The sequence below is a fragment of the Malaya genurostris genome, chromosome 1 (genome assembly GCF_030247185.1).
Source record: "Malaya genurostris strain Urasoe2022 chromosome 1, Malgen_1.1, whole genome shotgun sequence".
Taxonomy (NCBI): domain Eukaryota; kingdom Metazoa; phylum Arthropoda; class Insecta; order Diptera; family Culicidae; genus Malaya; species Malaya genurostris.
The window spans coordinates 131,980,220-131,998,403 of record NC_080570.1 but is presented as its reverse complement, the minus strand read 5'-3'; the positions used below and the strand labels follow the sequence as shown (position 1 = coordinate 131,998,403).

Genomic DNA, 18,184 nt, shown 5'->3' with positions numbered 1-18,184 from the left:
GCTCAAGGCAAAATTCTGGGCGATTATAAAGGAATGCATTGGAAAACAGAGAAGGTTTTCAAGCAAGAACAGCTTTTGAAAATAGAGTGAATAAAAGTGTGTAGCAAAGAAGGCGTATGTGTTGCAGAAAATTCAATGGGTAGTGCTAAGATGCGGATATTTACCCTAGAAGAGGAGGTTGAAAAAGGTTCAAAAATATCCTACATAGAACAATTTTTTGGAACCTTTCTTCCGTCTCTTCACTATCTAGACGTGAACTAGTTAGATCTTTTCGCTGACCTATGTAATTTCGCTTCCTTACCCCTTTTTCAACAACATTTATTACTCTTTGCTTCACTTCTTCCTTCCGCCAGATTCTCAACCACGGAGGGCCGCACCAATCGATGATCAACATGCGGGCCACCATACAAGCATACAAGTTCCAATCCAGCAGCCACTCAGACGACCAGTTGGAGACTAGATCTCCCAAAGCTGATCTTTTCGATCAAAATCAGATAATAAAAACGAAGGAATTACTCTAATATTAAAAATTTAAAAAATGCCCTCGGCATCTTACAGGTTTCTGACGCAGTGTGCCTTAAAATGTGTTATTAAGAAAAAAAAATGGGAGATCGTTTTTGTCTGTCTGCATTTTTCTTTGCTTCGAAAATAAAAGTGTTTCAATGCTGAATGTATTTCATCTAACAACCATAGCTCTGATGAACGACTTCTGAACCGTTAAAATAGCTTAAAAGCAGATTTCTCCACTCGAACCACCAGGTGATGTTTCCAACACATTCACGTTTGTTTTCATCGATAATTTCAATCATAAACTGATGATCAGACAAGGAATTTTCACCAGTGGAAGCAAAAGTAAACTTTCATCGCGAACAGAACGATGGATTCACAGTTCTATAAGCATGAGTACCTGAAAAGATACACAATATTTATCCATCAACTTGAAAGCTCCTTATTCATTGGGCTGGCTTTCACTAGAAGATTGATAGTACACTAAGGTATTTTTAACAAGGGTGATACGCTTATAAAAAACACGTAACTTTGGAAATTCGTGCAAAAAAACGCAAAACTAAAGAACTTTTTTGTTTTATGCTTAATGTCTTAAAAATTCATGTAACGGTCTGGTGTTTCGTTTTCAAAACAATTTTTTTTGAAAAAATCGATTTTCAAAACAAAATTTTTTTTTTAATGAAAAAAAGTGGTAAAACCTCAAAAAAGATTTTTTTTTTGTAAAAAAATCGACTTTGAGACTCGGGAATTTGAGATTTCCTAAATTAAGAACTTTTTGAAGTCAAATGTCCTAGAAACGCATGAAACGTCGAGATAGATCTGGTGTAATAACCAAAATTATTTGAAAAAAAAAAACAAAAATCAAATAAATGGCTTTAAACAAAATCAGGATAACACCAGATCTCGACGTTTCATGCATTTTTAAGACAAAACAAGAAAACCGAATAACTTTGAAAATTCGCGTAACTTCGGAAATCCACTTAAGAAAAGCCGCGTAAAAAACCATAAAAACACGTAAAATAACCGCAGTTTATCTATCATCTTTTTGAGTACAGGATCAGCCTCGAGGCCGTGTGGAATTCGACGGAAAAAAAACTTAACCAAGTCGTAAAAGGCGCCAATTGCAATGAATTTTCTTTTGCATCAGTTATCAGATTTTTTCAACGTTTTACATCTGGTCGCTGAATTTTACTAAATTATATTTTAATTCAAATACATTTTTTTTTCAAGAAAATTTTCTCATAATTCCACTACGAAATTGTTTCTAATCTATTTCTGTTAAGCTTCTGAGAAAAGTTTTCTTTTTGGCATTTTTCATCTTTTTCATGTTATTGTTTGTCTTTCACGCAGTGCGGTAAAATTTCAATTTTAATCGAATAATATAAGATGGAAATGAAATTTATGGCCACTGACCGTCAGCATATTCCTACTGATTCATTTGTTTTTTTTATGCTGCCATTTTCAAGTGAAGCTTCCAGAATTCATCGTCGGTTGAATAATCGTACCTAGTCATTTGAAGTTTTACTTGCTCAGTTTCAAGTGCCAAGTAGTCTAGCTGCTTCGTCATTGTTTTCGCTCTTGGTAGTGAGCAAGTTCAAATGAAGAGAATTATAAATGGAGTAAAGTATAAAAAAAATAAAACTGAAGGAGGAAACTATTAATTTATGTATATTCTGTAAATGATATTTCAGCTATCTAATTTGTCTTTCATCTGTTATCTTGAATCAATTCGAATGTTTACATGAACCTCATTTGAAGGCCGCTCTCACACTATTGAAAGAGATATTCTGTTACTTCAAGCGATCAAGTGGCGGTGGTAAAACTGAGCTTCGATTGTAAGAGAAACGAGTGAAGAACTGAATGTTGGTACGTTGTGTGTGTCAGAATGTGAAGTTTACTGCATTTGGGTGATCGTCAATGTGTTCCACGTACAGCTTCAATTGAATTGAATGAAATTTTACTGCACTGCTTTCTAGATCATAAATCAACTATCGCGAAAAATAATGAATGAATAGTAGGGAAATACTTGTTTGTTTGATCACCTATAAATTCTGATAACCGATAGAAGAAATTATGTATCACACTTCAGATTTAAAGTAAATAAAAAAATTTTTTTTCCTCGGTAGCCGATACACCAATATAACCAATTGACAATTTTTCATGTTAAATAGTAATGATATACTGGACATAATAAACAATTAAGACGCTCGTGAAGTCAGTTGACCTTTGTTTGGTAATTTTAAATTAAAATGGTTTGATATTATCTATAAAATACTTAATACACGTACTTTATCTGTTAAGTAAAGCAGAGAAATCATCCGAAATGTCAATATCACTCTAATGAATCAATTATTTTGTTTGAATCCTATCCATTCGTTTATACTGTAGTAACCAATTTCATTTAGAAAAAAATATGGAAGATTTTATTCGTTCCGCGAAAGCGTCTAAAATTTTCCCCTAGTTCCCACGAATAAGAACTTAGAACCAAGACTTTCCGGGACATCAGTGTTGGATATTGTTTGAAATTTTTACTCGGAAAATCCAAGATTTTTGTGGTGCATCTTAAAGCCTGTACATACTAAATTGCGCGCGAATCCAACAAGTGTTGGGCTAACATCTTCTCTCATTCATCAGGCGATCTACTGTCGGGCCTATACAATCCCATCTAATCCCGATCAGTAACGGAATAGCAAACAAAGGGTGGTCGCTCAAGCTCCCTTTTCAACGATGAAAATTGCACTAGCGCTTTTGTCATGCAATAATAATGCTCCTAGGTTAAATCGAATTGTATTCCACTTGGTGAAGAATCTACCAGGCCTAACGAAAAGATTCCTGTTGAGATTGTTCAACCGGTTTCTTGTGGAAAATATTGTTCCACCTAACTAGCAAGTTGACTTCAAAAGCCGGAGAAACCAGCTCCCAATCACAACTCATAGACACCTGTTGTCCTGAAGACGAACGGCTTGTTGTCAGATACTTAGTCAGATAGTACAGTATCTGCAATTCTGCTTCAGATGATAGCACTTTAAGTTATGAGATACTTGCACAAAATAAAGAGTTGCATTTTTTTTCGAGTACAGTCTTTAGTCGCTCCATCGTCAATGTTCATTTTCATCGATACCCAACTCATTTGTTTCACTATTGAGTTGGACAGAATTCTACTCTACATGAGATAAACTGTAGATAATTTCCAAAGCCAAAATTAACCCCGATATCTGGCTTCTAAGACATAAATTTGCACAATTTTATTTCTGAATTAGCATACACTTTTTAAATAAAACTAGATAGCTAAATTGATGATCGCTTAACTTTACCGTATTGAACAATTCTAGATAGTCAAACAGAATCTATTCAGAATAATTTTAATTGTATTTAAAAAGTAATCATCAGTGGAATGTGAATCAAATCAATTACCTGACGCCGCGAAATAGTCATGGATCAGCACTTGCGGTGTACGTGGTGAGATCACCATATTTACCAAATCCTGTGACGAGTCCCGGCGCGCATCGACCTTCAGCAGCATTCCACGGGCACTCATGTTTGTTGCTCGTGGCTCACCTTTCTATTTGCTATGCTTCAGGAAATAATTCCGGTATATCACTTCACTAATTGCTCTGGTTTTTACACTTCTCACCGTCACCGTCAATTATTTGCATTAAACCTCGCTTCAACAAAATATAGAAATTGAAAAATCAGCAAAACACCGCACTGAATCCGATTCCGGTGTATTCCGGGAAGCATCTATCAGCTCTAATTGAGTTTAATCCAATGGATCACTTAAAAATTGATAAAACCACACACCAGCTTAATTTTTTCGCGTCCCTTCGATTTACACAGGAGATTTACTACAGTCATGACACGACCGCTTCTGGCGCCTAAATTTTTTTATTTGCAAACGACGACGGTTTGGTTTGCTCGCCTGTATGGTTGAAAGTGTTTAGTGAAAACGAGAAATCCTAAATTTAAATCGAGCTAATTTTTCACGCTGAATCAAATTGGTATTTACGCCAGTAGCGGAACTTTGAGGCAACGTTGCTCATTCGCCACTTGGAGTGGAGCCAAAATAATTCTGATGCGGGTATTCATAAGTTCCCTAAATGACTGGAATCTTTTGCCGAATTTCGATCTGTTATTCAAAAAATCTCAAAACCTTGGATTAGCTAATCAAACGAATTAGGTGGATTCAACACTTGAATACCCTCGTGACAGTTTTGCTATTTTTTTTTTGAGAAATTCAGTATCGTTTTCAATAAGAAAAAGCATCTTAGCATTACACAAAATCATGAATATGTTTCATGATCATAAAATTGAATCCAACTACGAAGTTACAATCTGCTTAGTGCATCCTGATACTGATCTGGTTGTTGCACGGAACGACCGAAATTAGCTCTGCGCCTAATTCGTATTACTGTTTTTGAATTAGTTGATTTTAACAACAAAATTTCCAAAATAACTATAAAATTAGTTAAAATTGAGAATTTATTTGCTGAAAAAAACTCTTATTTTTAGAGAATGTGTTTAGTTGGAGAATATTCTGGACACAAACCAGCAATATCTCAATCCAACACGAAATTCTCATTGACAACTAATTTTGTTTTTAAAATCAGAAAATTTGTTTCTATTTATCTATCACCAGTTTATTAGCCACAAAATTCATGAGAAGTGTCAAAACAAAACAATCCATTAAAAAGCTAAAAGGGACAGTCTTGTTGAAACTGCTTGCAAATTTTTTAGATGTTTTACGCATGTGTTACGATACATCCATATATGAATTTCTAAACCGGTATATAAAAATGACGTAAACTGTTAGTGGAAAGTGTATTTATTCAGAATTTGTGCGCATTTGAAGCGATTGTGCGTAATAATGTTTTTACGCGGAACAGTGAATTGAGTTTCGAATGTTGCACTTCAATTGTACATGTCAAATGATGTTTTTTGTATCTTCCAACCTTCCGGGCCACGCCGTTCGATGTACTACTTGTATTCGGTTTTTATTTTCCGAGTGCTCAAAGTTTTCAGTGAGAGAGTCGATTTCGCGAAGTCGAATGAAGAAAACAGCGATTTAGAAGAAAAATGTTCAAAAAGAAGTTTATGTTTCGCTTATGTCTTTTTCTCCAATACAACATCGTATTTATACCTGCCAATATAGAAAAGACAACCGCGACTGAAATTTTTTTCGGTAGTAGTGTGCCATCTAGTGGCTAGTAGTCATTACGGTGTTAGCGTTATTTCGGCGACAGAGCGCCATATAGCTGCAAATTGCAGAAACCAATTCAACCATTCATGTTGGTTGAAAACAACGTTTTATTTCTCTAATTCAACTAAAAAATTAGTTGAATGGAAATGAAGTGTGCCTTAGCTAAGAAATGACAATTGGTGCATTCAACTAAAAAAATAGCCATTTCAATAAATATTTTATTATTATCAAGGAAATTAGAATTAAAAAATCTAAATTAGCAAAAGTAAGATTTTTTTAGTTGTCTCAAAAAATAACTAACTAAAATCAGAAAATCAACTAATTTTTTCGCCAAAATGCTGATATCGGTCTTTCCGTGTGGTATCGGAATTACGGGTGAGTTAGTTTGAACATCTACAAAATTAGCGTATAAACGGATGCTTCGATGATGATTAGATGATTTTAAACCAATTACCACTACAAATCATGTCGATTAATTAGCACAAAAAGACCTGGAACATGATCTTCTGATTTATTAGCTCAGGTTTTAGAGTCATGAGAGCATATAAACTTAATGATGTGAATTAACTTCAAGTGTGCTTGAAATGGCGAAATATCGAAGCATTGGAAGTGAAGAGGCAAGTAGAGACATGAGATGTTCCGAAAATAACACAATTCGTTTCGCTAAACAGAATTTTTGATTGAGGAATGGTGCAACACGGAACGACCGAAATTAGCTCTGCGCCTAATTCGTATTACTGTTTTTGAATTAGTTGATTTTAACAACAAAATTTCCAAAATAACTATAAAATTAGTTAAAATTGAGAATTTACTTTGCTGAAAAAACTCTTATTTTTAGAGAATGTGTTTAGTTGGTGAATATCCTGGACACAAACCAGTAATATATCAATCCAACACGAAATTCTGATTGACAACTAATTTTGTTATTAAAATCAGGAAATTTGTTTCTATTTATCTATCACAATCGTTACTGAAGGACAGCACAAAGAAAACAAAACTGAAATGGGTATTATTAACAAGTTTATTAGCCAAAAACTCATGAGAAGTGTCAAAGCAAAACAATCCATTAAAAAGCTAAAAAGGACAGTCTTATTGAAACTGCTTGAAAATTGTTTGATGTTTTTCGCATGTGTTCGATATATCTTTAGTTAAATTTCTAAACCGATATGTAAAAATGTCGTAAACTGTTAGAGGAAATCGTATTTATTCAGAATTTGTGCGCACTTGAAGCGATTGTGCGTAATAATGTTTTTACGCGGAACAGTGAAGTGAATTTCGAATGTTGCACTCTAATTGTGATGAAGTTTTTTTGTATCTTCAAACCTTCCGAGCTGCGCCGTCCGGTGTACTATTTGTATTCGGTTTTTGTTTTCCGAGTGCTCAAAGTTTTCAGTGAGAATGAAGAAAACAGTGATTTAGAAGAAAAAAAATCAAAAAGATGTTTATGTTTCGTTTATGTCTTTTTCTCCAATACAACATCGTATTTATACCTGCCAATATAGAAAAGACAACCGCGTCTGAAAATTTTTCGGCAGTAGTGTGCCATCTAGTGGCTAGTAGTCATTACGGTGTTACCGTTTCGGTGACAGGGCGCCATATAGCTGCAGATTGCAGAAGCCAATTCAACCATTCATATTGGTTGAAAACAACATTATATTTGTTTAATTCAACTAAAAAATTAGTTGAATGGAAATGAAATGTGCCTTAGCTAAGAAATGACAGCACGTTTAATTTGTGAATTCAACTAAAAAAAATATTCATTTCAACAAATATTTTATTATTATTAAGGGAATGAGAATAAAAAATCTAAATTAGCAAAAGTAAGATTTTTTTAGTTGTCTCAAAAAATAACTAACTAAAATCAGCAAATCAACTAAATTTTTCGCGAAAATGCTGATTTCGGTCGTTCCGTGAACGGATGCTCAATTCCGGTTACGGAAAAGTGACCCTTATAACCATTTTTACCCACCATCCTCAGCTCCGTAAGGAAAAGGTATTGGCAATAACATCATCTTATGGTGCTCGGATCGAACTCACTAACCTTGAATGTACTTGATAAATTTCACCATTATACAAATATTTGTATTGGAAAACGACATCATCCAAAGATGCACTGGTTAATTTAAATGTACACACTTAAGATCTATCTTTGAGTCCAGTACAGTAAAACACTGAGTCAGAAAGGTAATACTAAATTTCACTGACTGTACTGTAATCAATTTGGCATATTCCGAGATTCGATTGGGATTTTCAATAATCACGGCGATTTTGTTTACGTGAATACATTTAACTTTACTATGGGGCTATGAAAGAATGAGTAGAACTTAATCGTGAATATCTCGAGTTGTACTTAACGCATTAACATAATTCTTCCTTCTTGCCTTTAGAAATATAATCAACAATTTATTAATAAATTTTCAACAGTGTTATATAACCTAAAATAACGCAAAAATTCAAATTTTTCAAACTCTCTTGTACACGCGAAGACAGCTTTCAGATAGCCAGGTAGATATCAGTCCCGACGTTCAACTGGACGAATATAAAAATTAAACCATTGTCGAAAATCGATCATTTTTTCTTGGCGTTGATTCAATTTCAGAAACAAAAGTTTATAATATGACTTTTAGAATTCATTTTCTGAACTCTGTTTTAGAATTGACTTCCTGAATTCAGTTTCAAAATTTAATTACATAATTCAGAATTTAAAACCTGGAATGCTGGAACTAAACTCGGAACTTGAAAAATGGGTTCATTTTAGAAATACATTAATAAACTAAATTCTGGGTTCCAAATAGTCCTTGAATTCAGTTCTAATTATCGAATACTGGTTCAAAATTTAGGTACTAGTGTAGATAAATATATATGATGACAAAAAGTACTCAGCAGTTATAAGCTCGAATAAATTCCACAAATTTGTTATTTTCAGAACAATTTATTTCCAAAGAATCATGCGAAATCCTCCACTGTTGAATTTTTACTCTCATTCGTTCTGCACTTTTTATTTGTGTAGTAGAATATGTTTTGTCGTCAATCATACTTTAGTATAGATGCAACATTACAATTCTGGAAGCGAAGCAATAACAGTCGCAGAATTTACACAAACAAACAACTGTTACGAACGATTATCGATATTCGGAAATGTGAAAGAATCATGTAATTTTTATTCGTATTCACGTCTAAGTATTCCTCAGAATTCGCCGACTCAGGTATCGTTTTATTAAAACTATTACAGAAAGTGAGGACGCAGTCGATAACTGCTACCATTTACCAATACACGCTTATAAAAAGTTACTCAGAGTTTGAGTACTAGTTACACATTTTCAAATGATACATGGAAACGCCAAATTTTGAGTAGTTACCATCAATGATAATGAGTAACTCTTACTCTAAATCTGAGTTTTACGTAAGAACTCGTATTTGGGTTACTGTTCGAAAGATCATTCTAAATGTCATAATAACCATTAGTAGTAGATTAACACCACTCCAAGAGATCGCCACTTAATATGAAGTTCAATCAATTTCAAACATAATAAGACATTAACACAGTAGGGTTTTTTTAAGTACTGAGCGACAATTTATTAATTATTAAATGCAATGTACTCTGAAAAGGAACAATTTTTACGAAAATTTGATATATTCAAATGAAATAACTCAATTTTTGCTCATGTACAAATAAATCATTACTCAATAAATGAGCAGATTTAACCGAAACATCGTTTCCAGGTGAACTCAAATTTCAATCTGCTGATTTCGTATATAGTACTGCAGACATTTGCAAACTTTTGAAAATCGAGTTTTCGCAGACTTTCGTCAAAATTTACAGACTTTTGATATTGCTGTGACTTTTTTTTTTTGCTCGTCAAATCAGTTTAGCGTATCATACTTTATAGAGAAATTGCTGACTGCAGACATTTTTTCGGATTCACTGACTTTTGTAACCCTTTCTGGCATCTCTGTTTTTGAGCGTGTAGTTTACAATCTGTCAATTTGAATGACTGCGTCCTGTTATTTACACTTCTCTCTCACCACTAGTGTAGTCGTTTATTTGTTTCCATCAGTTTGTTACACAATGTGTGAACGTTTATCTGAACCAAAAGCAATTTTTACCCCAGTCTTAGCTTAATTCGTAGTCCAAAACTCACTGAGAGTCGATTTGGTTCAAAAAACCACACAGATCTCAACGTTTCACGCAGTTCTACGAAAATTTGATGTCTGAACTGTCAAACTGACATTCGACGAAATTGGGATTTCTTAGATTCACAGGAATTTCTTTTTTTTTTCATATCGATACCGAGAACTCGACAATTTATTTTGCGCAGATTGCGCAATAAGATGTAACATTTCTCTGTGATTTTTTTAAAAGACAATATAAATGATAGATTCCCTTCATTTACTTTCTGTCAGTATCGGCATTCGACGAAATTACTTCAAACGAGAATCGATCCACTTTTCTCCTATAGAAAGGCTGTGCAATCACCGTGAAAACCGACTTTTGAACCGAGGCCTGGAGGGCCGAGTGTCATATACCATTCGACTCCGTTCGTCCAGTACACAAAATGTCTGTATGTATGTAACAAAAATGTGCACTTCTCGGAGATGGCTGGATCGATTTCTACAAATTTAAATTCAAATGAAAGGTTTCTTGGTCCCATAGTCTTCTATTAAATTTTACCCACATCAAACATCCGGTTCGAGAGTAACGGGATAGAATGTGCGTAAAAATAAAAAAAATGAACTATATTTTCTCAGAGACCGCATAACCAATTTTCTTCGAATCAGATATGAAATGAAAGGCCTTATAGTCCCATTGATTGCTACTGAATTTCATCCACACTTCCTTCTTCTGGAATAACGGGGTAAAATGAGCAAAAAATTAAAAAATCTGCGCTCGATTTTCTTAAAAACCATTCAACCAATTTTCCCAAGCTTAGGTTCGAGTGAAAAGTCTTACAATCCTACAGAACCATATCAAACTTCATTCGGACACGACATCCGATTCCGAAATTACTGTTGATAAGATGAAAATCTCATTTTCAAGAGCGTGTTTTTCTACCGTATGATTCTTCGATTAAACAGGTTTGGTAGAAACTAATCAAACCTGTTCAATCGAAGAATTGTACGGTACAAAAACAACCAAATACATTGACTTTGGGCATACCGAATCCTCCCCGGTTCCCGGTTCCGGAAGTATCGTATAAAGTGGTCGTGAACTCCAAACCGAACTCCACTAAAATATAGCAAGTGCATGCTCAAACAAACTTTTCTGTTCTTATTCAAGATTCAAATGAAAAGTTTTTTGAAGAATCTCTTAGTAATATTTATTAAATTATGAGTTAGATGAGAAAGGCATCATTACACCGCTAGGTGGATTAAAACGGGTTTTCTATTCCATGCGACAAAAATAGTGTCTTCTATTAGAAGGCATGGACAGCCGAGTAGTCTTAAAATGTCACATGTGAACAGAGTACATAAACTGTTAGTTTGTTGCGCTGAGCAAAGTTCTACGATATTGATTATTGAGGGTTAGACTGTAGGTTATCGTGGACAAAAGTATTTGATGTCGTCAACGAAACGATAATGGTAAAAATCGAACTCCAATTTAAGAGAAATTTTCCATCGGAAAGGTTAGGCTAACCACGTGAAATGGCTAGTGCATGCAAATTTCAATCCGTGTTCACATCTTGAGAGAATGATTTCGATACACCCACCATATCATGAATAGAAATATGGAAAGAAATTCGTTAATGTACCACGAATGTTTCAAAAGAATACAGTTATTCCATGTATACGATAGTAATCATGAATTAAATGGATTAGTTTCACATACATGTAAATTTTAGAGCGCAAAAATGTTCTGCACCAGTTAATGATCGCAGAATGTTTTATAAATAAAATCTATGAATCGATAAGCAGCCATCGCTAAATCCAATCATAAAACTGACACACATACCTATTTCACAACAAATGATAATCAGTTAGTTTACCGGGCTTTTGAATTCTTCATAATTGTTAACAATGGAATTGATAATTGGCTTTAGATAGGGTAATTGTACATATAGTCATCACATTATTCGGCATAATACTTGGTCTACAACCATCGGATTGCGATATAATCGCAATATTCGCTTTGGACTAAAGGAAATCACACCGCAAAAAGATTGGCGAGAAAATATGCGATATTTGTGTTATTACGACGTACCGACTAATTTTCATCTCATCCTTAGAACCCAATACATTGAGCAGAGAAAGCATATCTTGCCCCAACTAATGGTTTTCATATATAAACTTGAAGGATGGTAGAGATGAGATGATTAAGAGTGCAGTTACCCTAAATAATAACTACAAGTTATCTTTTACTTATAGTGACACATCAACAAATCACGCTGCTGGTTATCAGCTGCCGTAAGCAAAATAGAGATAAGTAAGTCAAAATTGTATAGGCGTTGAAGTTGTGCCTTAGACATAATTGTAATCATTTTGGAAGGCGGAGAAGGAGAGTCATTTAAATCCGTATGCTCGGGAATTTTCGTTACTGATGCACAACAAGCAAACCATGCCTCATCCACAGAGGCAGTTGGTGAAAAATTGTGAATGCAAAAACCGGATAAAAACATTTGTTTTGGAAGAACCGGTTAAGTAGCACTTATCCGATTTTTACATTCTGCCGTTCAAATATTTTGCTTGAACAGACCATGTCAATTGCAAACCAAAGTTCTTATAATTTCATGATTAGAATCTCTAGAAGGACTACTTCGAGGAGAAAGTTCACTGTGAGGAAATTTATTCTCTCAGCTGTAAAATCATATTCTACTGTTCAAATGATTTTTATTAATCAAAAATCTGGAGTGGGTGATGTAAGAGACATTACCGCGAGACATTGACTGCATTCGAGATGTGTATAAATGTTAGTAGATTTGACACTGTTTGACCGTTTGAGATTTTGTTTTTTTTTTTGGTTTGGGAAGAATGCGTTTATAGCTGCTCACACTGCGGATTGATTCAATACCGAATCGATTTTTGTGAAAGACTTTTTTAACGAGGTTTCGTTTGTAGCTTCAACACAAATTGTTACAAAAAGAGCTTATAGAATAATCTCTACGATTTTTAGCACTACTCCGAGTATTTTTCTCCAACAGCCAAATTTTGGCTTTATTTGCACTCGTTTGATGCGAATTTCCCACTGCGGAAAGTGCACAACGCTAATCAAATTATTGTAGATTTGCATTACACTGATGATTTTTACCTCCGATTTTCAAAGAAGTAATCTTTATAGTTTTGTATATTACATTCAGAGCCATTAGAAAGGCCGATTTTGAACAATATTCCCGCTTTTGTTTGAGGCGAAGCTCACACTGCGAACGTTCCACAGCTGATATGCTCACAGAAGAACTAGTTGTTGTTTTTCTGCGTTTGGGCTTGAGGAACGAAGCTTCATATTCGCCATTGACTTGAATAATCCCTGGTGTAGTTCCACTGTCTTGATGTATTTGGCGGTCTGCTCACTCGATGTGTCTATTTATAGATTCGGTGGATTAAAATTTCAACGTTTACGTAATAAACGTGATATTAACAACAATCTTCTTCCAATCGTTACGTAAAAGAATCAGAGAAAATACTCAAACAGCGAAAAAGGTATTTAGAAATCAAATCAGGGGTAATGATGTTACATTTTCGTGTTGTGAAATATTGAAAATGCACCCTGGTGAGTATAGTGAAGAAAGGCGTAGTCCTACGTCAAAACTCTTGGTTATAAGTGGATATTATTTAAACAATTTCTCATGATTTTTTAGAGGAATTGAATGCACATTTTGAATATATTATTCGTTCTACTGCCCACCAAGTAGAAACAAATTATTAAAATTCTCCGGCAATCCAATCATCATTTTGATAAAGACAACAAAATATAAAGAGCGATCGACTGGTAGAGTTTTTGTTCGATAAGTTTTTGCATGCGGAATAGAACCACATTTCGACTAAAATGTGAACCACACCGGCCGTGGACAGTCAGATCAAATACCTAGTTCTTTTCTACCGGGAAGTTTTCTGAGTTGTGTATCATCACATCCACAGTAGTTCAGTTGGCAGAACGATTTCCCAGAACGATTCGATTTGTGACTGTCTCTGAGAGCTGGTGGCGTCAGTTTTTGGAATTCCTTTTTTTCATTTTATAAGTCTGTCTTTTCGTTGGGTAATAGAGAAATGTTCTGCCTTAGGTGTGTTTTCTTGTGGCGTATGTATGACAACACTGTGATTTTTTTCAGGTACTCGTCCAAAAGTAACTTGTCGAGTTCTTTATGGTTTTGGTTTTACTTGCGTAAGAGACAAAAACGAAAACATTTTAAATTAAACAGTTTATTGCGGAGAAAATAAGGACAAACATTGATTTTTGGGGATAAAGATGTGAATGATTGTGTTTATTACTTTTATTAGGATTTGATTCTATGATTGTTAGGAAAACTCGCAAGTCCTTTCACTAGATAATAATTAAGCGATATCTGAGGACTGTATCGATAAGTAGTTAGCAACATTCAAACAGTTATTACTCTGAAATGGCTTAGTTTTTTGCAGCGTGTTTTGCGGTGACATGTTTGTTTACATGTCAATAACAGCTGCGCAATCGATTGGTTTCGGTACGGTTTATCGTTTCAATGATGAGTCGAATTGATCCGGAAACGCGAAAGAAAATTCTGCACATTTGGTGCTCAGAAAGTGGTGTCACGTACAACGAAAAAACAGGTGAAAGCGCACCACACCAGTGTCAAAAATATTATTGAGAAGTTCGGTAATACCGTTTCCATGAAGGATTTGCCTCGATCCGGTAGGAAAACGGGTCCCAGCCAGCCCGGCCGGGATCTAAAAGTGATTGAGTACATCAGGAAAAACCCATCGGCGTCGACGCGGGATTTGGCCAAGCAGTTCAACACCAGCATCGGGATGATTCAACGGATCAAAGTTCGGAACTCCCTGAAAACATACAAGAAACAGAAGGTGCCGAAACAACACTCGCTTCATAGACAAAATGTGACGGAAATTTTGGTCTATTGCCAAAATTTCAACCGCATGAAAAGCCCGGCCAAAATGAAAGAAATTCATCAAAATTTAATAACCTCCTCTTTCGACGTAATCCTTGGAACTGAAAGCAGCTGGGATGAAAGTGTTAGAAGCGAAGAAGTATTTGGAAATAATTTTAACGTATTCCGGCACGACCGAAATTTATCTCTCTATCAGAAAAAATCTGGAGGCGGAGTCCTCATAGCCATAAACTCTTGCTTTACTTCTGAAGAAATTATTACTCCTAAATATAAAGAATTTGAGCATGTATGGGCCAAAGTCTCAATATTGGGAGAAGAACATATTTACTGCTCTGTCTACTTCCCACCCGAAAATGCGAACAAATTCTCTTTTGAATTATTCTTTCAATCTTTAGACACAATTATTTCAAATATGGAACCCGAAGTAAAGCTACATATTTTTGGCGACTTCAATCAACGTAATGCGGACTTCATTTCTGACATTGAAAATGAATCAATCTTACTCCCAGTCGTTGCAGAAAACGAAACATTGCACTACTTTTTCGACAAAATTTCTAATTTTGGCCTACATCAAGTAAACTCCGTAAAAAATCAACAAAATGCATATTTAGACCTTCTTTTCACAAATTGCACAGAAGACTTTTGTGTGAACGCATCAAACCTGCCATTATGGAAAAATGAAGCATTTCACACCGCAATTGAATATTCATTATTTACACACAATGCATCCCTTCCCTACGACTTGGAATATGAGGAAGTGCCGGAATACAATAAAATTGACTTTGAAGAAGTCAAGTGTAGACTAAGTATAATAAACTGGCGGAACATACTGAGCACAGAAGGAAATGTCGACGTCGAAGTAAACAAATTCTATCACATTATAAACAAAATATTATCCGAAACTTTGCCCATGAAAAGAAGAAGAAAAAATCATAACAGCAAATTACCTGTATGGTTCAATTCACAACTAAAACATTTGAAAAATAGGAAACAAAAAGCACACAAAACTTACAAACAAGAAAAAAGTGACGCTCATCTTCAAAATTACTTAAATCTATGCAATCAACTCAAAATAGCCATTAACACAGCACACGAAGAATACAACCGCAAAATTGAAAACGAAATAAAGACTTGCCCTAAGAACTTTTCTAACTACACAAAAACTAAACTAAAAAGCAACAATTTTCCATCTCAAATGCACCTCGACGAACATGTAGGGAAAAATAGTACAGAAATCTGCAATCAATTTGCAAATTTTTTCCAAGAAGTATATACATCTTATTCAGAAACTGACCGTGACCGTGAATACTTCTCTTTCATACCTGCATTTTCTAGCTCCATCTCTGTAAACTATCTATCAGAACATGACATTTCGACAGCACTGAAAAACTTAGACGCCTCAAAAGGGCCTGGACCTGACAGTATACCACCAATATTTTTAAAAAATCTTGCTGAAGAACTTACACTACCACTACAACTAATTTTTAACTTATCACTTAATAAATGTACTTTTCCTAAAGCATGGAAATCTTCCTTTCTTGTACCAATATTTAAATCTGGTGCAAAATCTAACATTCGGAACTACCGTGGAATAGCAATTATCTCATGCATTCCAAAATTATTTGAAAAAATTGTAAACGAAAAACTTTTTCATCAACTTAAAAATGTAATAACAAACAAACAACATGGCTTTTTTAAAGGCCGCTCAACTACAACAAATCTTTTAGAATTTATGACATTCACTCTGAATGCAATGGACGCCGGCAACTACGTAGAAACTCTTTACACTGACTTTAGCAAAGCCTTCGACCGTATTGACATACCTTTACTTCTACACAAACTACAAAAATATGGCATAAAACATACTCTTCTGGAATGGCTCAAATCATACTTAACGAATCGTGTACAGGTAGTCCGCTTCCAAAACATTCTGTCTGAACCAATTAATGTAACATCTGGCGTACCTCAGGGTTCTCACTTAGGGCCTCTCCTTTTCATTTTACATATAAACGACATTTCCTTCATACTCAAAAATCTGAAAGTGCTTATATATGCAGACGACATGAAACTCTTCATGGAAATTAAAAATATCAACGACGCTGTAATATTCCAGAACGAAATCAATCTATTCCACATTTGGTGCTGCAAAAGTCTACTCCAACTCAATGTAAAAAAATGTAACTCAATAACTTTCAGTAGGAAAAATGAAACTATACCCACAAACATACATCTAGGAAATCAGCTTGTAGAAAAATGTAAAATTGTAAGAGATTTAGGCGTAATCTTAGACTCCAAGCTCACTTTTGTGGAACACTACAATACCATAATCAATAAAGCAAATAGCATGCTGGGCTTTATTAAACGCTTCAGTCATAACTTTCAGGACCCATACACAATAAAATTATTATACACTACATATGCCAGACCTATTTTGGAATATTGCAGCCTAGTATGGAATCCATATAATATTATTCACGAAGAACGCATCGAATCTATTCAAAAACAATTTCTTTTATATGCACTTCGTAAATTAAACTGGACAGCATTTCCTCTACCATCATATGAAGCACGCTGCATGCTCATCAATATACAAACACTTAAAGAACGCCGCGACTTTGCAATGCTTTATTTTATCAGCGACATTATTTCTCAACGCATTCAATCACCTTCTTTATTATCGCAACTAAATTTTTATACACCTAGCCGTCAATTACGAACCAGGAAATTATTTTTAGAAAGAAACACTAGAACAAATTATGCAAAATACAGTCCAGTCAATCGAATAATGCGCCATTACAATCAATACTGCGAACATCTTGACCTTACTATGTCAAAAAATCAAATCAAATCTCAGCTTTGTCGTAGAAATAATGCGTAGTATGTAAGTGAACATTGTAAACAATTTATATGTAGTCTACATTTGCTTGACGAAATAAATAAATAAATGTGGATCGGAAATTTTAAAAGTCCCTGGTACAGCAAGTTCAGGCCAAAACAAGAGCGCTAAAACTGTATAACCGGATTCTACAGAATATAGACGGATGCATCCTGAACGACGACGAAACCTACACCAAGGAAGACTCTCGATCGCTGCCCGGACCGCAATATTATACGAAATCGATGTACCAGGACCTGGACGACGCTGACACCACGGTGGCTATGGGAAAGTTTGGGCAGAAGGTGTTGGTCTGGCAAGCAATTTGTGTCTGTGGTTTGCGGTCGTCAATTTTCTTCACGAAGGGCACAATTAACGCCAAGGTGTACGAGGAAGAATGTTTGAAGAAGAGAATGCTGCCACTGTACAGAAAACATAAGGCTCCTCCACTCTTCTGGCCGGATTTGGCTTCAGCCCACTACGCCAACTCCGTTCTACAGTGTTTGTCAAAAAATAATGTATAATTCGTTGAAAAGGACATCAGCCCACCGAACTGCCCGGATCTTCGGCCAC

At 35.0% G+C, this 18,184-nt stretch overlaps 1 protein-coding gene across 7 annotated transcripts in view; it reads right to left on the bottom strand.

Annotated features, from left to right (window-relative positions):
• LOC131425804 (AMP deaminase 2) overlaps positions 1-18,184 on the bottom strand; it is an 84,087-nt gene that overhangs the window by 35,079 nt on the left and 30,824 nt on the right. For 2 of the 7 annotated variants that reach the window (XM_058587992.1, XM_058587994.1), the window contains exon 2: positions 3,922-4,283. The exons of 3 other annotated variants lie outside the window; for them this stretch is intronic. In XM_058587992.1, the coding sequence (XP_058443975.1) occupies positions 3,922-4,045 (124 nt within the window). In that variant the 5' untranslated portion in view covers positions 4,046-4,283. The remainder of the gene's footprint in view (positions 1-3,921; positions 4,284-18,184) is intronic. 2 more of the 7 variants (XM_058587993.1, XM_058587995.1) reach the window with 1 other exon arrangement.